At 37.1% G+C, this 26,238-nt stretch overlaps 1 protein-coding gene across 9 annotated transcripts in view; it reads right to left on the bottom strand.

The window, feature by feature from the left end:
* Positions 1–26,238, bottom strand: part of NUMB (NUMB endocytic adaptor protein) — a 210,279-nt gene that overhangs the window by 10,545 nt on the left and 173,496 nt on the right. For 6 of the 9 annotated variants that reach the window (XM_069092123.1, XM_069092118.1, XM_069092119.1 and 3 more), the window contains 3 exons: positions 26,090–26,122; positions 14,000–14,074; positions 9,810–9,950 (listed from right to left, as the gene is read on the bottom strand). In XM_069092123.1, the coding sequence (XP_068948224.1) occupies positions 9,810–9,950; positions 14,000–14,074; positions 26,090–26,122 (249 nt within the window). The remainder of the gene's footprint in view (positions 1–9,809; positions 9,951–13,999; positions 14,075–26,089; positions 26,123–26,238) is intronic. The other 3 variants (XM_069092126.1, XM_069092122.1, XM_069092127.1) reach the window with 1 other exon arrangement.

Raw genomic sequence — 26,238 nt, forward strand, 5'->3', positions numbered from 1 at the left:
CTTACATTTTGCTAGAGAATGGTTTAGCTGAAATATGGATCCCAGACTATAAGTGGAACAGAGCAAAGGAAAAGAAAGCTTGTTTTTGACTGATAAGGATCATTAATTCTAGCTTCAGTGAATGAAGGCTTTGATCTTACATGCCCATCCATTATAGACACTTGGCCACAGCACTCTCAGAACCAGTGTAGGCTATTGGTCTAATTGACTTACTCACTTAGCTTTGGCCACCTGTACTTCCTATTCTCTTCAGAATGGTTTGAGCAGGCTCCTTGTTGTTAACTATTTTGCTTGGTCACACCTATGAACACTATCCTACTTGAAATATCCCAGGAAACTAGCATACATTTATCCATATAACATAAATATTTGTATGAGCTAGAACAAGTTCAGAAGCCTGCTGGCAACAGAATATTTAACTGGATGCTATTTGAAAGTCAAAGTTATCAAAGTTTCAGGATATAAAATAAACCCACATAAATCCTTGGCATTCCTGTATATTTCTAATGAAACTCAACAGCAAGAGATAGAAAGAGAAATCCCATTTAAAGTTACTGTAGACATTATAAAATATTTGGGAATCTACCTGCCAAAACAAACCCAGAACCTATATGATCACAACTACAAAACACTTCACACAAATAAAGTCAAATCTAACTAATTGGAAAAATATCAATTGCTCGTGGCTTGGCTGAGCTAATATAATAAAAATAACAATTCTACTTAAATTAAAGTATATATCTAGTGCCATACCAATCAATTTACCAAAAAACTACTTTATAGAGAAAGAAAAAATAGTAACAAAATTCATCTGGAAGAACAAAAGGTCCAGAATATCAAGGGAATTAATGAAAAGAAATGCGAGGGAAGGTGGACTAGCTATACCAGATTTTAATCTATATTATAAAGCAGCACTCATCAAAACTACTTGGTACTGTCTGAGGAATAGAGCAGTGGATCAATGGAATAGATTGGGTACATGAGATTCGGCAGTCAATGACTATAGTAATCTATTGTTTGATAAACCCCTAGACCCCAGTTTTTGGGATAAGAACTCACTATTTGACAAAAACTGCTGGGAAAACTGGAATATAGTATGGCAGAAACTGGGCATAGACCATTATGTAACACCATATACCAAAATTAAGTCTAAATGGGTGCATGATCTAGGTATAAATTAGGTTGATACTGTAAGCAATCTTGGAAAGCAAGGAATAGTTTACCTGTCAGATTTATGGAGAGGGGAAGACTTTATGACCAAACAATAATTAGAGAGTATTATAAAATGCAAAATAGATAATTTCAATTACATTAAATTGAAAAACTTCTGCACAAAGCCAATGTAACCAAGATTAAGAGGGAAGTGGGAAATTGGGAAAGAAGTTTTACAACCTATGTCTCTGATAAAGGACTCATTTCTAAAATATACAGAGAATTGAGTCAAATCTATGAGAATACAAGTCATTCCCCAATTGATAAATGGTCAAAGGATAGGAACAGGCAGTTTTCAGAGGAAGAAATTAAAGATATCTATAAGCATATGAAAAAATGCTCTAAATCACTACTGATTAGAGAAATGCAAAACAAAACAACTCTGAGGTACCACATCTCACCAGTCAGATTGGCTAAGATGACGAAACAGGAAAATGACAAATTCTGGAAAGGATGTGGGCAAATTAGAACACTAATGCATTGCTGGTGGAGTTGTGAACTGATCCAACCTTTTGGGAGAGCAATCTGGAATTATACCCAAAGGGTTATAAATAATTTCATGTCCTTTCACCTAGCAATACCACTTCTAGGGCTGTATGCTGTCATAGGGGGAAGGAAAGGGAAGGAGAGAAAATTTGAAACTCAAGGAATTGTGGAATTGAATCTTGTAAACTAAAAGTAAACAAATTAATAAAGACCAAAAAAAGTCAACAACAAAACTACCTAATGGAAGTTAAGTGATCTCATAATCTGCCCAGTCTATCTTTGTTTTCCCCCATTAAAACCTGCTTTTGGAAAATTATCTGATAATTGGTCACTTATATTGAGTAACTAAAAAATTTTTTTTTATAAATATCCCTTGTTATTATGAACTCGATGTCAAAACAGAAAAAGGTTTGTATACAACACTGTGAATCTCTATTAGACACAGCTTGTTTTTATTTTAAAGTACATATTCATTTTTTCACAAAAGAGTCAAAACAACTCTGATTGTGCCCCCTTCTGAAATTCCTTCTGTTCTTTTCTGTGTTTTTAAAACTGTTTCATTAAGGGGTGGCTAGGTGGTGCAGTGAGTAAAGCACCAGCCCCGGCATCGGTTCCAGCCTCAGACACCACACACACACACACACACACACAAAAGGTGTGTAGCCTTGGGCAAGTTACTTAACCCCAATTGCCCTATACAAGACAAAAAAAAAACCCCAAACAACAAAAACAAAACCCAAAAAACCAACTGTTTCATTGGGGGGTAGCTAGATGGTGCAGTGAACAAAGCACCAGCCTTGGAGTTAGGAGGACCTGAGTTCAAATCCAGCTTCAGACACTTAACACTCAAGTAGCTGTGTGACTTTGGGCAGTCAATTAATCCCAACTGCCCTGCCTTCCCCCCTCCAAAAAGCAAAAAAAGGAAAGAAGCATCAATAAAACTTTTTTTTTTTGGCTTTTTGGAGGGGAGCAGGCAGGGCAATTGGGGTTAAGTGACTTGCCCAAGGTCACATGGCTAGTTTTTGTTGTGTTTGAGGCTGCGTTTGAACTCAGGTCCTCCTGACTCCAGGGTCAGTGCTCTATTCACTGCGCCACCTAGCCGCCCCTGCTTCTTTCTATCTTTTTTTGGGAGGACTATCACTATCCTCTACTTCCTCTCATAACCCTAACCTACTCCATAAAAGTCTTCCCTTATATCAAATAAGTATAATCTTGAGGAGTGGTCAAATAGGTAGGAGAACCAAGAGAAATCAGTGTCACAAAAACCAGAGAGGAGAGAGTACACAGGAAAAAAAAAGGTGCGTTTCAAATGCAACAGAGGTGAAGAAGAATGAGAACAGAGAAAAAGACAATCCCAATTTTATAATTAAGAGGCCACTGATAACTTTGGAGGAGATAGTTTCAATTGGATGACTAGGTGAGAAGCCAGAATGCAAAGAGTTGAGGAATGAGGAAGTGGAGGTAGGCAATTTAGATGGCTTTTTCTAAGGAATTTGATGGAGAAAGGGAGTTTGAAAATGTGCACAACAGGAATTTTAATATTTTTTCCTAGTTCTGTAAACCTTTTGTTAGTATAATCTATATGGTATTATTTGCCACTTATTTTAGGCATAATCATACACAACCATATATCTCCAATAATTTGCCTGTGTTTTCATAAAGACTTTCCGGTAGTAGTATTCATAAGATTCCTATTAGGTTCACATGCAGACATCCTATATATCCGTTGGTTCTTTAGACAGGAATTTCTTGTTCTAGCTTTGCCTGATAAATTTTGTTGTCAATAATAAAAACTGATGAATTTTTTGTGGATGTATTTAATATTCTGCCACTTTACTAAAGTTAATTAAATCAAGTTTAATTGAATTTTTAAGATTCTCTAAAACATGTCTATCTACAAAAGTGTTATTTGTTTTCTCTTTGCCTGTTTATTTCTTATCTAATTGTTACAGTAAACATTTCTAAAAGTATATGAAAGACTAGTGTTAACAATAGATATCCCTGTTAAATTCATGGGAGCTGATGCTCACATATACTACTCCTTCGAGGTTCTTCTTGACTCATATTTACAATTGAAAGATTGTAAATAGTTCTAGTTTTTTCACTGAGAATGCTTGAAAGTCCTCTAGTCTCTAGTCCTCTAGAAATGGGCTTAATGTTTTAGAGTAAATTTCTCATTTGTAAAAGCAGTTTTCATCTGCTTTTTGAAATCTCATATTCCAAGATTTTCTTTTCCCAAATGTAATTATCATGAAGTTTTGTGTGATCCTGACTATGGTTTCTTGGTAATTACAATCTTTCTGGCTGCTTATAGTATCTTTTTTCTTTGACTTGGAAGCTCTGGATTTTGGATATGAAATTTCTGGGTGTTTTTGGTTAGGGATTTCTTTTAGGAGGTGATTGCTAGATTTTTTGACCTTTTGATCCTAACAGATCAGGGTATTTTTCTTGAAACAAGAATATCCATTTCTTTGGTTATGGTTTTTAGGGATTCTGATGACTCATAAATTATCTCCTGCAGTGGAGCTCAAGCTTACTTTCCTTATGTGTCACCCCTTCCAGACTTCTTTCTAGGCACTTATTAACTGGAGAGAGGGGCTTAACTGTTTTTCTCTCTTTTTTTTTTTTTACTGTTATTTCATCTGTGATCCTCTTTATATATCTGTTGGGGTGTATGTGGGAGAGCTGGGCTTCTCCATTACATTTATGATTGCATTATTGAGTTTCCACAGGGTGAGGTATCAAGGCAAAAGTCAGGGATGTTGCACTTTGGTCTGCCTCGGGGTGGGGCAGGTGAAGTGGATGGTCAAAGTTCTATTTAGTCTTAGTCTGCTGCCAACTTCTCTAGACTAGGTAGGGGCTGGGCCTCCCAATATCCTCCTTGCCTCAAAAGATTATAGGGTTGATGAAGTAGGGTCTCAGAACATTAGAGCCCCCAGTAATGAGTACTAAGATTTTTGTGTATGTAGTAGTAATATAAAGTAAGTATATTTTTAAAATTATTACCATACAACTTTACTAATTCAAGTTACTATATTCCAGGATTGTCATGCTCTGTCTCCTGTTAAGTGATTTTCACAGAAACACAGACTGTTACAGTAGGAAGGGACCTTAAAATCATCTAGTGCAAAGCTGTATTTTGTAAAAGAGGAAAGTAGGGCTCTGAAAGGCCACATGACCTATTCAGGATTATTTGGCTAATATGAAGAAGAGCTGGGACCATTTCAGGCACCGGCAACAATGAGGAAGATGTTTGTGGGCAGAGGGTCCTTTCCAGAGGCCATTTATTACAGATGTGAGCAGTTTCCTCCTCTACATACACACAAGGTCAAGCAATGACAAGAAATTTTGATGGATTTCATTTTTCATGGATATTACAACGTGACTATTGCTCTAAATTTCCTATTGTCCCTAAGAAAAACTGCAGTGCTTACTAAGTGTTCTTCAGCTCCTCAGCTAAAGAATGATACTGACTGAATCTGATTAAGTTTTTATCTATCCCTTCAACAAAAGAATACATTTGCTAAGGAGATATAACAAGGAATTCGTTTTTGTTTGGCTGGTTGGTTTTTTTTGCCAGAACCAAGTATTTCATTAGTGTAGGGAGCTCCCAGTTTGGAAACTCAATCAACCAATGCAAATAAGCAATTTGTTTACAGCGTCTATAAACTCAGAGAGTTGCCTGGGACATTTGATAGTCAAGTGAATCACCCTAGTCACCCCGCTAATAATAAACAAACAAAAAGGTCAAAACGTTGAGGGATTCTGGGAACTGCATCACACGTGAATACAGCTGGATTATTATTTGTACCAAAGAGTGTATGCGGGACTTCCAAAGTTTTAAAAGCAGAAAAAAGTCTCCTAGGGAAATCAAAAACTTTGAAAGACTTTGAGGTAAAAAAATTTTTGTTCTAAAATTAAAATGGGATAACCATGGCCCTGAAACTATTTAAAATTTTGAAAGTCTAGACAGAATGAAAAACAAATGCGTGTTGGACTTTTTCTGGAGTCTAAGATGAGGAAGGAGCATGTTGTCCCTCCATTCTCTTCTCTCCACATCATCCTTGGGGTTGGCCCAATGGCTTGAATTAAGTAGATTCAGAAGAGCAGAAGCATTTTCCTTCCCATGCTGGGCTCTGGTAGCTACATTACTTTCCAGCTAAACTTCACAAATTGTCAGATTGTTTCTTTACTGTTTGGATTTCTTAAAATCTGAACTTTGATTTGACTTTTGCTGAATGATAGAACTCAAACAGGAAAGAGTTCCTTAAAAAATGATAATTTTGCAAGAGAAACTGCTTTCCGGAGTCAAGATGGCAGAGTAGAAACAGGACCTCAACGAGGCTCCAGCTTCCACCTTCCCCAATCCACGTAAAAGGGGACTCTAAACAAACTCTGGAGCTACAGAACCCACAAAATGACACAGAGAAGCTAACCTCCTGCTGAGGACAAGCAGGAATCGGCCAGCACAGCGCCGGAGGTTTTAGCCCCAGGGAGGGCCTGAGCAGCCACCAGCTGGACAGACTCCAGATCAGCAGCAGCTGTGGCTGTTTCCAGATTTATCAACACATAGATGTGAAGGACAAAGTGAGAGGTCAGTGCAGTCTGGACTTTGGGACCAGTAGTTGGGAATGCGTCGGCTTGAAGCCGCAGCTTCAGCTCCTGGCCTGCAGAGTGTAGGGGGACCAAGCGCCAGTCTGAGGGGTAACTGCTCTTGCTTTAACCTGCTTGGATCTGGATTGCAGTCTAGGGTGGATGTCCTGGGGCGTATGTCCAGTTTGCCAGAGTGTGTGGAGACCTCAGAGAGGGTACCCATCTAATACTTCTGGCAGCTGAGAAAACCCCAGTGTTTGGGACGAAAGCTCCCCTGTCTGGTGGCAGAGTCCTACTGTGGCAAAAAGCCCAGGGGTCAAGTGACTGAGGGGCGACATGATCAGGAAAAGGAAACAAAGCAAACAGAAGACTCCAACATTAGACTCCTATTTTGGGGATAAAAAGGAGCAAAGCATGGAACAGGGGGAAGACAGTGAAGTCAGAACTCCTGAACCAAAAGCTTCAAAGGAAAATACAAGCTGGTTACAGGCCATAGAGGACCTTAAGAAGCAAATAAGAGAAGTGGAGGCAAAACTGGGAAGAGAAATGAGAACGTTGCAAGCAAATTATGAAATGAGAGTCAACAGCCTGACTGAGGAAAATCACACCTTAAAAAACAGACTGACTCAATTGGCAAAAGAGGCTCAAAAAGGCAATGAGGAGAAGAATGCCTTAAAAAGTCGAATTTGCCAGATGGAAAAAGAATCTCAAAAGCTCAATGAGGAGAATCATTCCCTTAGATTTAGAATGGAGCAAATGGAAGCTAATGACTTTATGAGAAATCAAGATGCTGTTAAACAGATCCAAACAAATGAAAGAATAGAAGGCAATCTGAAATATCTCATGGGAAAAAATACTGACCTGGAAAATAGATCCAGGAGAGATAATTTAAAAATTATTGGACTACCTGAAAGCCATGATCAAAGAAAGAAACTAGAAATCATCCTCCCAGAAATTCTCAAGGAAAATTGCCCTGATGTTTTAGAACCAGAAGGCAAAATAGAGGTTGAAAGAATCCACTGATCACCTCCTGAAAAAGATCCCAAAAAGAAAACTCCTAGGAATATTGTAGCCAGGTTCCGGAATTCCCAGATTAAGGAGAGAATATTATAAGCAGCCAAGAAGAAACAATTTGAATATTGTGGAAACACAATCAGGATAACCCAGGATCTGGCAGCTTCTACACTCATGGATCGAAGTGCTTGGAATATGATATTCCGGAGGTCAAAAGAGCTGGGACTAAAACCAAGAATCACCTACCCAGCAAAACTGAGTATGGTGATTGAGGGGAAAATATGGTCATTCAGTGGAATAGAGGACTTTCAAGTATTTGTGATGAAAAAACCAGAGATGAATAGAAAATTCGACATTCAGATACAAGAAGCAAGAGAAGCATGAGAAGGTAAACAGGGAAAAGAGATCATAAGGAACTTATCAAAGTTGAACTATTAACATTCCTACATGGAAAAATGATAATTGTAACTGATGAAACTTTTCTCAGTATGAAAATAGTTGAAGGGAATAGAATTATATATGTCTATATATGAGGGTATATGGGCATATGAATACATATGTGAATGTGTGTATATATGTTTACAGTATACATAGATAAGAGGGAACAGGACCAAGTTAATAGGAAGGGATGATACTTAAAAGGTGAAATTAAGAGGTGAAAGAGGAATATAATGAGAGGAGACAGAGAGAAACAGAATGGGGTAAATTATCTCATAGAGAAGAGGCGAGGGAAAATGATTACAATGGAGGGAAAGAACAGGAAGGCAAAAGGGAATGGGTCAACCTTATTCTCATTGAATTTGGCTCGGGGAAGGAATGACATACACACTAAATAGGGTACATCACCCTACAGGAGAATGGGGGGAAGAAGAGGGGGGGTGATGGAAGTGAGGGCAGGCTGCAGGGGAGGGAAGTTGGAAGCACCCACTTTTGAAAAGGGACGGGATCAAATTAGAGAATAGAACAAGTGGGTGGTGGGATAGGAGGGAGGGAAATATAGTCAGTCTTTTACAAAATATCTTCTATGTTAATGTTTTACATTAGTGACACATGTACAACCTATACTGAACTGCTTATCTTCCCAGTAAGGGTGCGTGACAAGGGAGGAAGGGAATGAATCTGGAATTCATAGTTTTAAAATCAAATGTTTAAAATTATACACACACACACACACACACACACACACATATATAAATTTTTAGTCATAAAAACAAATGAAAATCCCCCTCAGGCTTATTATACCAGAATTTCCCTGGATGCTTTTGGCATTTCTAGTTATTTATTACTTCAGTACCTCAAGAGATCTGAGATTTGATTATAAATGCAGACAGATGCACTGATGCACCCCCCCCCCTTTTATTGTAACAGTTTTTATTAGCTGCTTTGGCCACATTAGTTATCTTGTAGCCAACTTTCTGATGATGAGCCTTTCTAGACATAGCTAGACTTATACTTAAAGCCTTCCCAGCTTATGAGCTTCCATTACCCATGTCTTCTGGAGCCCAGGGCCATGTCACTTCTATACTATGATGAGGTATCTGAATAGCACTTTAGAAGAGGTTCACTATTAGAAAATAAATACCACTTCCATCCTTTTGTCCCTTTGATGCCTTTTTTTTTGTGCCAGTTTCTATACAGTGTTTACAACTGCTATTAATTTCATAAAAGTAGCTCCTAGGTAGGTTTATCAACTTTCATTCAAGTTTAAGAAAAGTGAAATTCTAATAATGAGCTACTTCAAATTTAAAGATAAACACATTACTGTAAGAAATGATAAAGGGAATGGTTACAGAAAAACTTGTGAAGACTTATATGAACTGATGCAAAGCAAAGTGAGCAAAACCAAAAGAACAATTTATATAGTGATAGCAAAAATTGTAAAGCTAACCACCTCTGAAAGACTTGAATCAACACAATGACCAATCAGAATTCCAAAAAAGAATCAGGAGGAAACATGTTATCCACCTACAGAAAGACAACCGAAATGTACTTTCTTCTATTTCTTTCCTTTTCTTGCTTGTTTTTGGGGAAGTGGGGGCAAGGTTAATGCAGAAATTTATTTTGTATGTCCATACATATTTGTAATTGGTTTTATTTCTCTTGCCTTCTGGGGGGTGGGGGGGGGCGGGGCAGGTAGGGGGAAAGAAGAGAAGGGAGAGAATTTGGAATGGAAAATAAAATAATATCTAATTAAAAAAATATATATTAAAAAAGAAGGCACATACAAAAAAGAAATGTATACAACCACGAGTACATTAGCTAATCTCCACTGACCACAGACTAATACTGAATGTCTATTATTCACTTTACTCAATGTTTATTTGAAGTTAACATGATGACCAAATGGGAAGAAGAAAGTTATGCTTGGGCACTGTTATCATTAGCAGCTGCTGTAACATCTAGTTTCTTACTTGTGTTTTTGGGAGGGAAATTCACGACTAACCATATTTGGAGAAAGCCAGTTTCTGGATGCAATTATTAAAAAAATGGGCTGCCAAACTCACCGTGTCCTTAACAGCCATGAAGCAATGGCAAATCCAGCGTCGTGTAGTGCCATCCCGACAAATGTAGGAGAAAGCCCTGTCAAAGTTCCTGTCTGGGGCACAGAAAGAAACTTTCTCTATTGTCTGGTCAACTATGAGGTCCTAGAAAATTGAAGCACAAGGAAAAAAAGGCTTTATTCATTTTAGAATACTCGAAATTCAAAGGTCTAAAACATTTGGGTCTTCCTCTAACATGGAATAAGGCAGAACGTGCTCAGAAATCTGGCTACCTACTACCTACCCAGTCAAAGGAAAGGAGACATTCATTTTCTGGGTCATATGAACGGCAGGACAAGAGCATCACAAGGAGAAATTATGAAATTCTTGTGAGTAAGAGATTAACATCTAGTTTGAGCATGTGTGTCTATGTATAGCTTATATTTGATATCTATAGAAATGAAACTAATTACTTTAAAATAATAATTATATAAAAACAAAATGTACACATTCATGGGTTACAGCTTTGTTATTTAGAACAGGGGTTTTTATGTCAGACTTATGCTTGTCTTGATAGGTTACTGTTCAGTTATTTGAAACATTTTGTTGTGACTGCAAATTTAATTTGTCTTTTTCCAGTTTTTGTTAGTGATGATTTCCATGAGTTCATATTCCTCAAAACTGATGCTAAGTTATTAACAATTTCATTTTGAGAGCAATATTCTAGTTATATATCTGACAGTATGATCTAAAATAGTGTTTTTAAAATGCTGAGCTTATGAAATTTTCTTGTATTGTTTTCCATAATCTGGAATTTTAATCCTCAAGGTGCTGGGGTGGAAGGAAAGATGATATGAGAGACACAAACCTGCTCTGACATAACATTCAAGTTACCCTAGAGATGTCTTATAGAAGACTAGAGTTTGGTGAAATGGTTGAAACTAGTATCTTTCTAATTTTAAGATAAAAGTTGTTTGGTATAAAATTAAAAATATTGGCACAGTCAGTTTATATAACATCTCCCCCTTCCTTCATAGATTTCATAGAAAAGAATCAATTTCATTCTTGGCTTGGCAGGAATTGCCTACTTCCTCATATAGCCTTAGTGCCAAGTAGCTTGTGCTGTTTAAGTTAGTGTGTATGACTTATTTGATGATTTTTTGGGGTAGTATTTCTCCAAGCATCATTGTTGAGTTGACTGGTCCTTTTTTCCTTTTCAAGATGAATATTATACTTCCCCCTTTCCAGTCTTCTGTCTATTTGCCTCATATTCCTCAGAAACAGTAGTTAGTAAATAGTTTTGTAAAACCTTCTGTAAATAGTCTAATCTAAGGACAGTGATTCAGTAAAGCCAGGTTTGAGAAGTACTTTTGTCTTTAAGGGTGATCTTCCTTCCATTTTGGCACTCTACATGGGATCTTTATTCATTATGGTTATATGGCCACAGTTGTTTGGACTTTTCTGGGAAAGAGGAAGAGATGGTATTCCAGTACTTTTCCTTCCCTGCCAAACAACTTTTAAAAAAAATTAACAACTTTTCTAATACAAGTGAAAAAAAAAGAATCATATTATTGAGATAATTCTTTTACTCCTCCCTGATTCTCTATCCCATTATCCACAAGGATGTCTTCAAGCTTCCCACAGGCTCCCCTTACCCCATCCTCTCAGGTGAAGACTATGCCTCCTCATACTTTACTGATAAAATAAGACATTTACTATGAACTCCCTTTCTTTTTTTTGGTCTACATTGTGCAATGCCTTTTTATCTTCCACTCTCTCCTCCTTTATTCCAGTCTCTGATTAAGAAGTGATGCTTCTTTTTGCCAAGGGCAATCTTTCTACATGTTCCTTTGATGCCATTTTCTCTTATCTTCTCTAAGCAGACTGAACCCATAATCAATCCCTACTTCCACCCCCATCCCCATCTTCAGTCTCCCTACTGACTAGTTCTCCCACTGCTGTCTACAAATATAACTATAGCCAAGTTTTGCTGTCTCTCAAATAGGATGGTTCATCTCTATCCCTGTGCCTTTGTACTACTTGGTCTCCCATGTGTGAAATGCACTTACTACACCACTTCTTAGAATCCACTGTTTCCTTCAAACTGCTCCAAAAAGCTACCTTTCCATGTGAAGCCCTCCATAATCCCTCCAGTTTCTGCTAGTGATCCCCAATTTACCATGTATTTATTTTGCGTACATTCATTTGTGCCCATAATTTCTTCCCCAACAGATTGCAAGCAACTTGAAGGCAAGAACCATTTCATTTTTCTTTTTGTAACCCTAACTCTGAGTCCCAGTACCTGGCACATAGTAGAAGCCAGGTACTGACCTGTGGTATAGGGAATTTCTGGGTAAGGAAACTGAGAAACTCCTTCTAGCAATGCAGGTTGGTACCTTCTCAATTTATATTCTTAAAGATTTACCTAGAGAACCGTGAAGCTAAGCAACTTACACAAGGTCACAGTCCAAGGCAGGACCTGAACACACGTCTTCCTGGCTTCAAGTCCAGTTCTCTATTTACTATGCAACATTTTAATGCTTGTGGATTGGTCGATTACCTTTCTTATCTCTTTTATTGCTTTAGTTTTCTTAAGTGTGACTTTAGGTCGTCATTCTGTCCATTTGTTGGATTCATCTTCTTGCCCTGGATTCTCAGGTTTGGTGGCAAGTCTTGGATCACAAATTTAGAGGTAGAGGGTCCAGCCCCCTTGACCAAGGTCACATAAGCACAAAGGTAGAAATGGGATTCAGACTCACGACTGAACTGCAAATTTTCAGTGTTCTTATAGAAATCTGTCCTCCTGATGTGCACTGTAGTTCAGATCTTGATTTTCCCCTTTTCCTTAGGAATCTGAATTTTTATTTTTTTTATTGTTTTAACAAGTTTTCCACAGACTAAAACATCCAATGAATTCTATAAGGAACACATTATCAAATAGCTTCCTAAAAAATGTCCTTTGAGGAGAAATACCTGAAAAGCAAACATGAGGTCTAGAACCATGTCCATTTATTACTGAGTGAGATGGTCTCATGGTAACTTGTGAAAATAATTATTTCCTTTGGTATAGACATAGACACCAATACCAATATCACTGGATTTATCATCTGTGCAAAACCAGTAGTAATTCTGTACAGGGCCACCAGGGAGCAGCATCACATCCCCAACTATAAAGCAATGTGTTCCACCACTCCAAGAGAGGCAGTGCTCCTCCAGGATGGCATAAAGAAAAAAATACCCATATTCTTACCTAAAAACCAAACAAAAATGACTGCTAATGCTAGCAATCATACACTTCTAAGGCTACTCTTTAATTTTAGTTTTAGTATGGCGGAGGGAGTGAAACTCCTCAATAGTGACAAAATTATTACAATTTTAGTCATAAAAACTTTAAATAATCAACCAAATTAGGCAAATTAAAGCCATGTGGTAAAAAGTGCTCTTCAACTTTTCTCCCTTTCTTCCAGAGCAAAGGTAATTTCTAGGTTTAATTCACTATAGAGGTCATGTTTAAGCTAAGACATTCCTGGACTTTGGCCATTTTCTTGGGAGATTTTTATTGAAGATTTCTTGCAACTTTGTAACAATTCTACTCTTAAGTCAGATAGTCTGTTTTCCCTATCCTCCATACCCATAGCCACATAATGGCAAGGTTAAGCCCAGTCCTATGGGATTACTTTCTCTCACCTATAGAGAATGCTGCCCAGAGTACTTACATAATTTATGGAACCTAAATAAATGTTTGTTAAATGAACCAACCTCACAAGATTTGTCTTAATAGGGGCTGCTGGTGAAAAAGCAGGTTAATCAATTTAAGTATCATTTTTCAAAACATACTGTTCAGGAAGGAAAGTCAAACAAGTTCAGACATGTTTAAGTCATAATTCAAGCAAAACTTCTGCTAGATAACAGTTTTGTTATATATAGGAACAAAAAAGACCCAGATTTTAACATTAAATGCTAATGTTGAGCAGAGCAAACATGCTCTGTCATGTGAAACAAGCCAGAAGTGCACGGCTGAGAAAATTTCCTTTTTAAGGGGGTAATGAATAACTAAATTGGCTTCATGCATGCTCAAAGTCCCTCAGAGGGCAGCACTTTAGACAAAATGGAAGGATGTACAGTGACTACAATAGCTTAATGAAATTATACCTAATCACTAGGGAGAACACACAACACACAAATAATTGCAATTAAGTACAGACAAATCTAACCTTAGTTTTTTCATCCACAACTCGGAGTCCATCTGCTGAAACCCACAGGACTGCTTTCACGGCCTTCTTTCCAGTCTTTCGAGAGAAGACAAGAAAAAGACATATACAAATATAAAATATTAACAAACAGTGACACCTTCCTGAGGAAAAAAAAACCAGTTGTGCTTTCCAAGAACCACAACAATCAGTGCAGATGGAATCGAAGTTCAGGAGGGATGCCCAAAGCCAGATACTCAAACCAGACTGCAAAACATTCAGGGAAAACCAAGCCAAAGCCAGTAATTTAGAAACACAATGCAAAACAATAAGATGAAATTAAGTAAAGAGGGGAGGGGACAGGTGGCATCAAAACCAGGTTATCACATTCAGTCAAGGGCAAAGAACTCAAGGTTAGATTCTTCACCCATTTCCAAACATCAACCAAGAAAAAACAAGAGTAAGATACACATTAAATACATAAGGAGTTACACCACAAGTAGCTTCTAAAACTGTATTTAAATGGAATAGGTAATAAAATACGAGGCCTAAATTTGGGCACTGACCAGTCCCATAACCCCTAATGCCTTCAGTGTGTGTGGCACTATCACCCCCTAATGCCTTCAGTGTGTGTGGCACTAACACAGCATCATTTTAAATCACCATTGTAAGGCCCAAGAACTTAGTTATTGTGCTTTTTATCACAGCATCATAGATTTAGTGCTAGAAGGGGACGAGGTCAACATTTTCATTTTCCCAGAAAAAGAGCTAATAATTGCTAATTTTTTCAAGATTAGCACAGAAACGGTTGCCCAATTTTAATTGGGAATCAAACAGGTAATGACAACTAGTAGTTCAAGAAGATGAGTTGAAAACAGTTGTCAGAAATGTATCTTTTAATACAACATGAATTTAATTTTTTTGCTGCAGGAAAAATTAGGTTTGGAGATACAGAGACACACTCAAGAATAGGCTGGCATATGCTTTCTCTGAAAGAAAGGCAATGGGAGAGCTCATTTTAATGGTTTTTTTCCTTACCTGCTTTAAGGGGTACAAACAAAATAATATGAAATGGTGACTGGAAATGGAGTAGGTCAACCTCATATAAGGATACTGTCACAAGAACAAGAGAGAAACCTTCAACAACTAGACTGTAGCCTCTAAAAGAGAGTAAAGTGGCATAAAACCAATCTCTACTCAGATAACACTCTGAAACTTTCTTGAATATGGGGGGAATATGACCCTAAATGTACCCCTTTCTGTCATTACTAGATTATCTTAGAAATGGTGCTTATTTTATGGGATACATGCTTAAGTGCTTTATGATATAAATCTTTTTCCATCGTTCTATTCCTTTGTCAATAAAGGGCTTTGTCTGTCACAATATGGAATTTTCTTGTTCAGTCCTGTTCTTAAATTCTCATTCAGTCACTATAGTATGCCTAGTAACTGCTATCTCACCTCAATGTTTTGTCCTATAGCTGAACTGGTCAGGTTGTTTTGGACAAACAGGATCTCGGATTGTATTGAAATCTTCAAGCTCAGAACCATCTTACCAGTCAATGATTCCTAAGCATTGTATCTCATAAACAAAGCATCAAATCCACAATCTTCAATCTATCTCAAACTCGAGTTAGTGAAACATCAGTTTAATTATTTATTTTCAGTTGTTTTTCATGTTTGACTCTCCATGACCCTATCTGGGGTCTTCTTGGCAAAGACACTGGAGTGGTTTACCATTAACTTCTCCAGCTCATTTTACAGATGAAGAAACTGAGGCAAGATTAAGTAATTTGCTGAGGGTCACACAGCTACTAATAGTCTGAGGTCAGATATGAACTCAGGAAGAGGAGTCTTCCTGAATCCAGGCTCTATCCACTATGCCACCTAGCTGCCCCTTATAATTCATGCTATGTCACAAATGGACAGTATTACATTTCATAGACATAAGCAAGGCTTTTCTAAAAGTAACAAATACAGAGGGAGTTGGCTGAAAGTCAGCTGACCAGAGGATCCAAGGGAAAAGCATCCAAGTATAAATATAACAGTTTTGCACTTAGAACGAAGATTTTGAGAATACTTAATGGTATAAACTTTTTTTTTTTTAGAACATTTGACACCCTTCGTATTGCTAAGATGGAAATGTGGCAGCAGAAATGCAGATGTGAGACATTAGGAATTATTTTAAACTACTGTCTCAACACTTTCTTCTTTGCCAATGATATCAAAGCTGGAGGTGGAGTTAACACTGATGAGAGGCAATAAAATTAAGAATGAATACAGATTTACAATGTAGAGGAAATCATTCTGTAAAATATGGTCTGCATTACGGAATAGATAGGCCTTGCTTTGATTGATTTAGAACTTAAATCACCAAACTTTACTGTTCATGCCAATCTGTGGGTTAATGACAGGAAATGGAATTCAGTTTGCTGTGAATTTCACAAGTGCATTCTTTTTTCTTACTAAATGTTTTGATGTTTGGCTTTTAAAATTATTTTCTACCTTAGCCAACAGTACTGTCTGCTTAACAAATGACAGTTTAAATAAGCTGACACTGGAGTAAGTGAAAGCAAGTACTGGATTTATTGTAAAGTATCAAATCAGTAAATTGTTTAACTAGAATTAACCTTGAATGGAGAAATGAATATGTACAATTCACAAAACCTGTCCCGAACATATGAGAAATTCATTGGTAATTTTATGAACAGGAATAAAAGTTGGCTTCAATATGGGTATCAGGAAGGAACATAAAATAGCTGCTGGAAGGTCAGGTCAGAGAATTATTGGCTTTAGAGAGGAAATTATATGTAGCAAATTAATCCCAGGTTGGTAGGATCATTTTTTTCCTCAATAAAGAATTTGAAATAAAAAAGTTCTGGATTAAACATGGTGATAATAAAAGATTGGTGTCCTATCCTTTTCACAATTCTTTCACAGCCTGTTGCTTCTGGTATGAAATTATGTTACATGTTTTAGTTATGCCCTATTCAAAAGGTTAAAAAAAATCCACTATAGGAATTATAGGTCAATCGACTGGCTTCTAGTTGTTTTTCCCTTTTAAATAATAATATAAAGCACACACCTGAGACATATTTCAGGTATAATTATAATCACTGCTCACATTTATATAGTACTTTAAAGTTTTGTAAAACACTTTCCTCACAACAAACTTATCAGGAAGGCTGCATGAATGTGATTATCACCCTGTTATAGATGAGGAAAACTACATCCAAAAAAGATGAACTAACTCATGATTACACAGCTAATAAATAGCAGGGGCAAGTCTTGGACCTAGTTCTTTGGGCAAGGAGAGCAAACTCACTGACAAGTGTTAGTATTTTGAAAGACCCAAAAAACTCTACCAGTTAGAATAATGGACCAAATCTAATGAGATGAGATTTAACAGGAATAAAGAACAAGGTGGGGAAGGTACCATGATCACAGTTTGTGCTAAAGAGGGCCATGGATTTTAGTGAACCATATGAGTGCACAGCATGACACCAAAGTCAAAAGCTAATGTAGTCCTTGGCTGCATTGAGATAAAAGTCTCTTGAACATGTGGAAACAGCATTGCCTAATATAGGAATAGAAGGAATAGATGGCCCTGATCAGATCACATATCTAGAGTATCTTCTCTAGTTCTGGCTGCCACAGTTCAGCAGGATAGTGACAGCCTTGAGAGATCAGAATAATACAGGAACTGGAGAACATGCCTTAGGAGGATCCGTGGAAGACTGGAGTTGTTTAGCCAAGAGACTAACTCAGAAAAGACACAATAGGTGGCTTCAAATTCTTAAAGGGCTTTGTCACATGGAAGAGGAATGAAAGTTGTTCTTTTAAGCTCAAGAGGGAAGAACTAGGTACATGGGTAGAAGTCAGACAAGTAGATTTGGCTCCCTTCAAGCAAAATGGACCTTCCTAACAATCCAAACTACCTAAAAGTGTAATGGGACTGTCTCCTCAGGGAGTGAGCTACCTGCCATTGGAAGTCTTCAAGCAGAGTTTGGATGACTGCGTGTCAGGGATGCTCTAAGAATGGATTCAATTAGGGGTGGGACTAGATGAGCTCTGAGGTTCCTCTGAACTCCGAGTGTGTTGCTCTTGAGAAATAAAATCTTATAGGAATGGGATCACTGAATTATTTTTCTTGATCAGTTTACCTACAAGTTATCTTTTACATAAAAGGGAGAGAAGAAGCTTAAATGACCTTATTACTCAGACTACCAATTAGGTACTGGCATTCATTCAGTGAAGAAGTCACAGTGGTGGCTTGAACTTGAAAGTATGCACAGAACTTCAGGACACCTGATCATTTCCCTAAAATGGGGGCAACCACAAATAGGGCAGACGTTTAAAAAAAAATGCCTTATAAACACGAGGGCACAATGTCAAACTATGTGGAATAGTTATGAAATGCTGGGAAACCACAGCTGCAGCATATCAACTGGTCATCAGAGCAGAGAGGTAACTGCAGCCTACGAGGCAAAGTGGAAGGGAAAGCTTTGCCAAAGTCCCCAGTCTCAGACTAAGGCACTTGCACACCATGGGGAAAGAACTCAAGTTTTGTTTTGTTTTGTTTTCCTCCAAAACACATACAGAAAGGGATGATGATACATGTGGAAACAGCATTGCCTAATATAGGAATAGAAGTTCACCAACTTGATATTGACTGGATCCCATAATAAAGTATCCCTAACCCAGGAGGTACAAAAGAAACCATCCTCATTCTACTGTGAAGGATGAATTCGTGATGAAATCGCAATGATGCGATATGCAGAATTATCATAGTGTCCTTCAAACTCAGGATCTGAGGAAGAATTTTTGAAGAACCAAAGAGGGAACAGCCCTAGATGAAGTGAACCAATGGAATTCACATCTCTACCACAGGACATGGAATGAAATCTTCAGTTTTATCTTGCATCCTCACTAAAGCTTTCTGATGTTAAGAGGAATATTATAACTCTTGAAGAGTCTGAGACTATAACAGTGCGATTTAAAATAAAAAGATAACTTTCCAGAATTTTCTCCAAAGCTATAAGACTTTTTTCACTTTCAGTCAGAGGGGCCTGGAGGCATCAGGCCTAGGATGAAGGGAGGATTTAAGATCTATCCTAATCAACTCCTTATGGCAAGCTCTGGATTACTGTCTCTGGCAACCTCTTAGTTCTTTTTCTTAAAATGTGTTTCACTGGTGCCTAATCTTTTACATCACAGTCCTTTCCCAGGCTTCCTTCAGACTGAACACATAAAGCAAAAACATTTGGTTTAGGGCCCACAGCTGACAATAGTCTGCCCTACTAGCTTTTCATTCTTTGAAGTTAGGGATATGTTTCATTATCTGTTCTGTAGGATCTTTTCTGGGTTTTTCCATGACTCAAGAGTGTAATTTTCTTTTAGTGAGGTTCTCATCTACTTTGTTGTAGTCACTGTTTAGTCTTCTTTGATTCTCCATATCCCTCTGCATCAGTTCATATGAACTTCCTTATGTTTCTCTATATTCCTAATATTTATAATTTTTTATTGTACAACTACAATGTTACATTTTCATACCATAGTTTTTTCACCCTTCTTTCTCTTGATGGGTCCCCTCTTTGTTTTCAGTTGTTTACTACCAGTGTGGCAATATTTTTGGTTTGTATTGGACCTTTATTTCTGACTTTTACTTTCTTGTAATACTCCCATAATGAAAGATTGCTGGGTCAAAGGGTATAGAGAGTTAGTCACTTTCATCACCTAATTCCAAAATGAAATCCTGCTAGGCTACCTCAAAGCTCCACCCACAGGGCATTAGTATGCCTGCCTTTCCACAGCCCCTCCAAAACTGACTATTCCCATCTTTTTCATTGCATGGGGTGAAGTAAAATCTTGGAGTTGTTTTTATTTTGCATTTTCTTTACCATCAGTTAGTTGAAGCATGTTTTCATGGGGTCATTTATAATTTGTAATTCTTTTTTTGAAAACCATTTGTTCACATCCTTTGAACACTTATCTACTGGGGAATGGACTTGTTTCTTTTTCCCTAAGTGAGGGAGTGTCTGGTATACCCTCCCTTTTCCTCTTTGCTGTTATTTTAATTCCCACACCCTTTCCTGTATGACGTTAATCTTTTTTGTGCTTTATTAGATGTTTTTTCTGGATTCTTATTTTTGTTTTATTCTTTGGAATATATGTTCTGACATATATAAAAAGCAATAGTACCAAGAGGAATTGGAAAATCTATTTCTCCAAGTCCATATTCTTCTACATCACTTACTGGTTTTTTATGTGAAATGTCTGAGTTGCTGCCCTTCCTTAGAGAGAAAACAGCACAATGTTTTCTGGAGGATTCCATGGTCCACCAACTACATTGTAACAAAAAGACTGGATTCATATTGAGCACCTCACAGGTAGGTGTGTTCCTGGAAAAGAATGATTCTTAAGCCTGTATATGAGGAAAACTTTTAGCTTATCCTTTTCAAGTTGCCTTAAATATAGAATAGAACCCTATTAATTCCAAATACTGCCTGCAGAAATTACTACATGTATAGTCACCAGAAACAAGTAAACTTGAGTTACATATGCACCAAATAAGAAATGTATTGTGCAGTATTTCTCTAATTGAAGGATTAGAAGTTAGCATCATTCTTTTGACACAGGCCAAGCATTCTGAATAAAAGAAGTATTTTCATTTTAAAGATGAACATTTCATGAGTTACTATGACACACTTTAAGCCCCATTGAACTATGGTCCTCTCACCATAGAAAATGATGCATTTAAGTGACGTAAATTATAATCTGAGAAAACTGATTTAAGAGTGTAAGTAGCCAGGTACGTCATGAAACCAAATGAAATACCTTGGAATTTGAAGAAACACTAGAGAAGTATTTAAAAAAAACCAACCACGTTCTACTTCATAATCCTAAAATAACAGAATGCGCTATTTCTAAATGTTCTATCCCTATTTGTGGCAATTTGCACAAATCACTACTACAAAGACAATGATTTGAACAAAACAATGCTTGGCTTGGCATTAGCCAGAGCTAACAAAACAGAACATAAAAAACTCAAGTCAATTATTTTGGCGACTTTTACACTAAGGCTTGGTGACTTCAAACAAAATGATCATGGCGCGACACCCTCAACATTCCTTTACTTATTGTAATTTAGATATGTTAAAAGTACACAGCAAAGCTTTATCTAAGTTGCAGGAGTATACACACAGATCTCAGACTTCAGATAAATTCTAAGATTCCTTAAGAATGGAAAACCTCAGTGATAGGATAGGGACTTTCCCTTGGTTTACAATATGGTTTTCAGATTTTACTAGAAACAAAAATTAAAATAAAGTTTAAAAAATTGTGACCTGGAGCAAAGAATTTAATTTTCCTGTCCTTTCGCACAAGATAGAATACTTGGGGAATGTTATGATTCAGTTATTCCAGTATTATAAGCGTCTTTGATTTCATTGGTATGGAGAAAGTAAAAATGTAGATCACAACGGTTTTGCAACATAGCAGGTGGTGTTGGCTGCAAAGTCCATCATTTTGATGCCAATTTGGTGCTGAGTCTCTCCAAACTTGGTTAGACCATTCCTCGGACAGCAAGCATTTGTCTTTCAAAACTTTTTTTAGCTTGTGGTGTATTGACACAGCCTTTGAGCAATAAAAGGTACTCGCTAACATTTGTATAATGCTTCCTATGTGAAAGGCACTGTGCCTTGGCACTTTATAACTTTATAATTATGATCTCATTTTATACTCCCAACAACTCTGGGAGGTAGGTGCTATTTTTATCTCCATTTTACAGATATGAGAACTGAGGAAAACAGAGGTTAGGTGATTTGCCCAGGGTCACACAGCTAGTAAGCATCTGAGACCAACAGGGAATCAGAATAGAACTTTAGCTGGAGTGGGCAAATAAACAAAATTTGTTAAAAAATTTACTTCAAGTTAAATGTACTATGTGCCTATTTTGCAGTAATCTGTGTTTGTGTGAGTATGACTGCATATTTGTACATATGTGTATGTGTCTATCTTAGGCTGTCAGATTTATCTGCACATGACAATCTCCAGAAGACCAAGATTAGGAATGGCACTGCTGATGCTACAGACAGAATGGTTAAATGATGTATTTAGCAAAATCTTATTTAAGCTGGATTGTAGCAGGTTTGGAATCAGTTAGTCATGAAACATTTATTAAGTGCCTATGGTGTCCCAAGCACTGTGCTAAGTCAAAGGAAAGGAAAAAATTTCAGCAAATAATTCTTTAAGCCTTTGATTTGAAATTTTCTCAATTTCTACTTCACAGATAGAAAAATACTTAGGTACAGCACAGCTCTACGGCAAAACCTAAATTCATTTATGCCATACTGCTGAAACTTAATATCAGTGTTAGCCTAAGGAATAAGAGAAAGCAGAACTAGGCAGGGCCAGGAGGCTGATCAGAAGAGAGGAGTCAGGGCTAGGACTTCTAGCAAAAGTAAGTTAGGATCAGGATGAATAGTTCAAACTTCTATATCATTTCTATTTATAAAAAAGTGTTTGCTATGAGTTTTTCGTTTTATTTTTGGATTTTTTTTTGCTATGTCTTTCTAAGTATTTGTTTCCTTTCTTATTTTAATACCTTCAGATCATAATTTCTGAACTACTAGAAGCTACAGTTCCTATAATTAATTAATGCAATTTAGCCACCATTGGCATATATTATAAAACCCTGTTCATTGTCAGCTCACATCAATATACAAGTGATCCAAGGATCTTTAGAATTTGGGTGTTCTTTTCTAGCAGTTAATTTCTTAGATGATTAAGTGTTTAAAAAGCTTAAAATTAAAACCTTCCTTTTAAAATAATTCTTTGTCATAAAATGAAGATCTATCTGTTTACTAGAACAAAGGGTAAAAAAATCATTATCTTTTCCCAAAAAATTATGAGAATTTCTTTTAGAAAAGCTCTGTTGAAAATATCTTCTGGGGCGGCCAGGTAGCACAGCGAGTAAGAGTACTGGCTCCAGTGTCAGGATGACCTGGAGATTGAATCCCGGGCTCAGACACTCAGCACCACAACCAGAAATAACTGGCCATGTAACCTTGAGCAAGTTACTTAACCCCGATTGCGTTAAAAAAAAAAAAAAGAAAAGAAAATATCTTCAGGAACATTCCAACATTCATCCAAAGTGTAAATAGTTCTCTCTAGTATATATTAGCATGATTAATTTAACTGCTTGGGAGAGGCACATGTATTAGGAATGTAATTTTTTTTAGAAAGATGACATTAACTTTAATGTTAAAAAGTTGGTTCCTGGAAATCTGTGTGGTTGAAATGTACTTTCTGAGTCTTACTTTACAGAAAACCTTTGCAAATTAGCTTTATAGAAGTGATATAAATATAGTTTCAACTGTGCCTGCTCCTTTCTAGTCACAAAATATGACCAGGTAGTACAATGCAATAAAAACCTGCAATAAAATACTTTAATAGAATTACATCTATAATTATGATTTTTTTGTTGGATTATTTCAATTGTGTCTGACTCTTTGTGACCTCATTTGGGGTTTTCTGGGCAAAGACACTGGAGTTGTTTGCCATTTTCTTCTCCTGTTCATATTACAGATGAGAAACTGAGGCAAATAGGGTTAAATGACTTGCCTGGGGTCAAAGAGCTAGGAAGTATCTGAGGTCAAATTTGAACTCACAAAGAAGAGTCTTCCTGATTCCAAGCCCGGTGCTTTATCCACTGTACCACTTAGCTGCTTATACTGTGGGTCGAATTACCATCTTCTTAAATCAAGAGAATGACAACAGCTTACATCTATTAAGTGATCTGCAGAATATATGAAACATTCACATACTTGATTTCACCAATCCTATAGGATCAAACATAAAATCATTTGTTCAGTTCTTCCTACCTGTCTAGTCTCCTTACACCTCCCATATTCTTCAATGTACTCTGTGATCCAGCAACACTGGCCTCTTTGCAGTTCCTCAAACAGGATATGCCACCTCCATGCCTGGAATGCTGATTTTTGCCTTTTGGAATTTCTGTTTTCAAGACCAAATTCAAGATCCACCTTCTGTAGGAGGCCTTTTCTGGTTCCCCCAACTCCTAATGCCTTCTTTCAGATTACCTTCCATTTCCTCTGTATATGTGTTCAACGCGCCTAATGATGTACATGTTCCATGTTTTCTCCCTCATGAGAATGTATGTTTTTCTTTGGATTCCCACTGCTGAAAGTGGTGCTTGGCACACAGTCAGGGTTTCTTAAATGTCTGCTGGCTAAATGACAGAAATACCAATGCAAACGTAATCCCTATTCTGGACTGTGTCATCCAATTTTTTTTGAAGCTAAGTGTAAGAAATTAGAAGTGGGAAACTGTATGTGTGCTGTGGCAATGTGGTACTTCTTTTAGGAACTATATTTTGAAAAGAATATTGAAAAGCTGGAAAAGTTTTCTATAACACTTTATTTACCACTGGGTATGTGCTCTATCTCCTGACAGAATGTAAGGTCCTTGAGGGCTGGGTTTGATTTTTTTTTTTTCAGTTTATATCTAGACCCCATCATCCTGGCACTGGACTTTACAGGGGCTAAATAAAATGTTTAATGAGTCAAAAAGATGTCATATGTATAAGATCCCCTCCAAACATGCATATCTTGAAATGTTGTTGTTGATCTTTTAAGTCATGTCCAACTCTTCATGATCCTATTTGGGTTTTCTTAGCAGAGACACTGGAGTGGTTTACCATTTCATTCTCCAGCTCATTTTACAGATGAGGAAACTGAGGCAAACAGGGTTAAGTGATTTGCCCAGGGTCACACAGCTAGTAGGCGTTTGAAGCCAGACTTTAATTAAGGAAGATGAGTCTTCCTGACTCCAGGCCTGGCACTCTATCCACTGTACCACCTAGCGACCCCATTCATGCTTCTCGTGAATTAAGGAACAGTTAATATGACTGATAGTCAAGCTACTTGATAAAAATTCCCTATGACATGCAAAGAGAAACTATCTGACCTTTCTTTTCAAAATGCCAGCAAAAATTGAACTGTATCACCCAAGTCGAATTTCTCAAAATCAATTTAGATTAGGCTAGTGTAAAAGTGACCTCAACTAGGTCAAAAACATTTTAAACTAAAGTTTAAAATGAAGATGTCTTCTTCATTCGAAAAATGGATCTCAACCTAATGTTTTCTTCAAAAACATTACTATATTAACAGCTCAAGTAGTTTATGTGAACATATTAAAATGATTCCAGAAATCTATATTCAGATCAAATGACATTTTTTCTGAAATGTTTTATGATCTACTCAGCTGGCAAAAGTAAATGATGAAAGTCTTGTAAATAAAATAGTAGAAACTTACCCATATGCTATGGAATGGTATTCTTCTACAAATGAATATTCTGACTGATTATATATTCTCAGTCCTTACAAGGAAGAATGAGCATTACACAGTTATGTCTTTGGAGAGGTCCTCATAAAGGCCATAATATAAATGACAGGCAGCATGATGAGCCATGATTAAACACTTATTTTTCTTGGGTAACAATGTTAAAAGCATTGGCAGGCTTCCTGGAGAGAATGTTTCTCAACTACCAGAATTCTATACTTTATTTTAATTTTGGCTGAATGTGGTTTAAAGGAAGTAGTTTTTAATTTATGATGACAAAACCTGGGAGAGCTTATTTTCACTTAAATCTGAAGTTTCTTCTCTGCTTCTTTTCCACTACTGGATGTTAAACAGAAGCTCTAGTTTTGTTTGCTTGTGAATGATACTGTGGGCAGGGAACAGAGGATCATAAATTTAGAATTGGAAGGATTTTGGGGGTCATTCTAGTTCAAGTCCCTCTGACAACTAGTCTTGAGGTGAGTGATCAAAACTTTAAAATAATTTCCTGGGCTTTACTAGGAATATTTGATTATCCTGAAAATCAACAGACATTCAGGTATTAAATACATTACTTGAGTCCTACTTTTTAGTCCACACACACTGGATTGATTAATGAGTAGTAAAATACTGACACCAAAGTTAACTGTAAATTTTATAAAACTAACATATATGATACATATATAGTGATAGAGCACTAAGCCAGGGGTGTAACTCCTTATACAACAAGCACAAACAGGGCATTAAACTTACTTTTCCAAAGAAGCCTTTGAAGAACTTCCTTTCCTGGAGGAACAGGAGGGACAAGTCGAGCGCTATTATTGTACAAGGCTACAAATGTCCCAGGGTTTCAAACCCACAAGCACATACAAAAGTTGGGGAAGGGACAAAGAGGGGAGGGG

Source organism: Petaurus breviceps, unplaced genomic scaffold (assembly GCF_028583685.1).
Source record: "Petaurus breviceps papuanus isolate PSGF00001 unplaced genomic scaffold, PetGlider_PUasm1.0 189, whole genome shotgun sequence".
Lineage (NCBI taxonomy): Eukaryota > Metazoa > Chordata > Mammalia > Diprotodontia > Petauridae > Petaurus > Petaurus breviceps.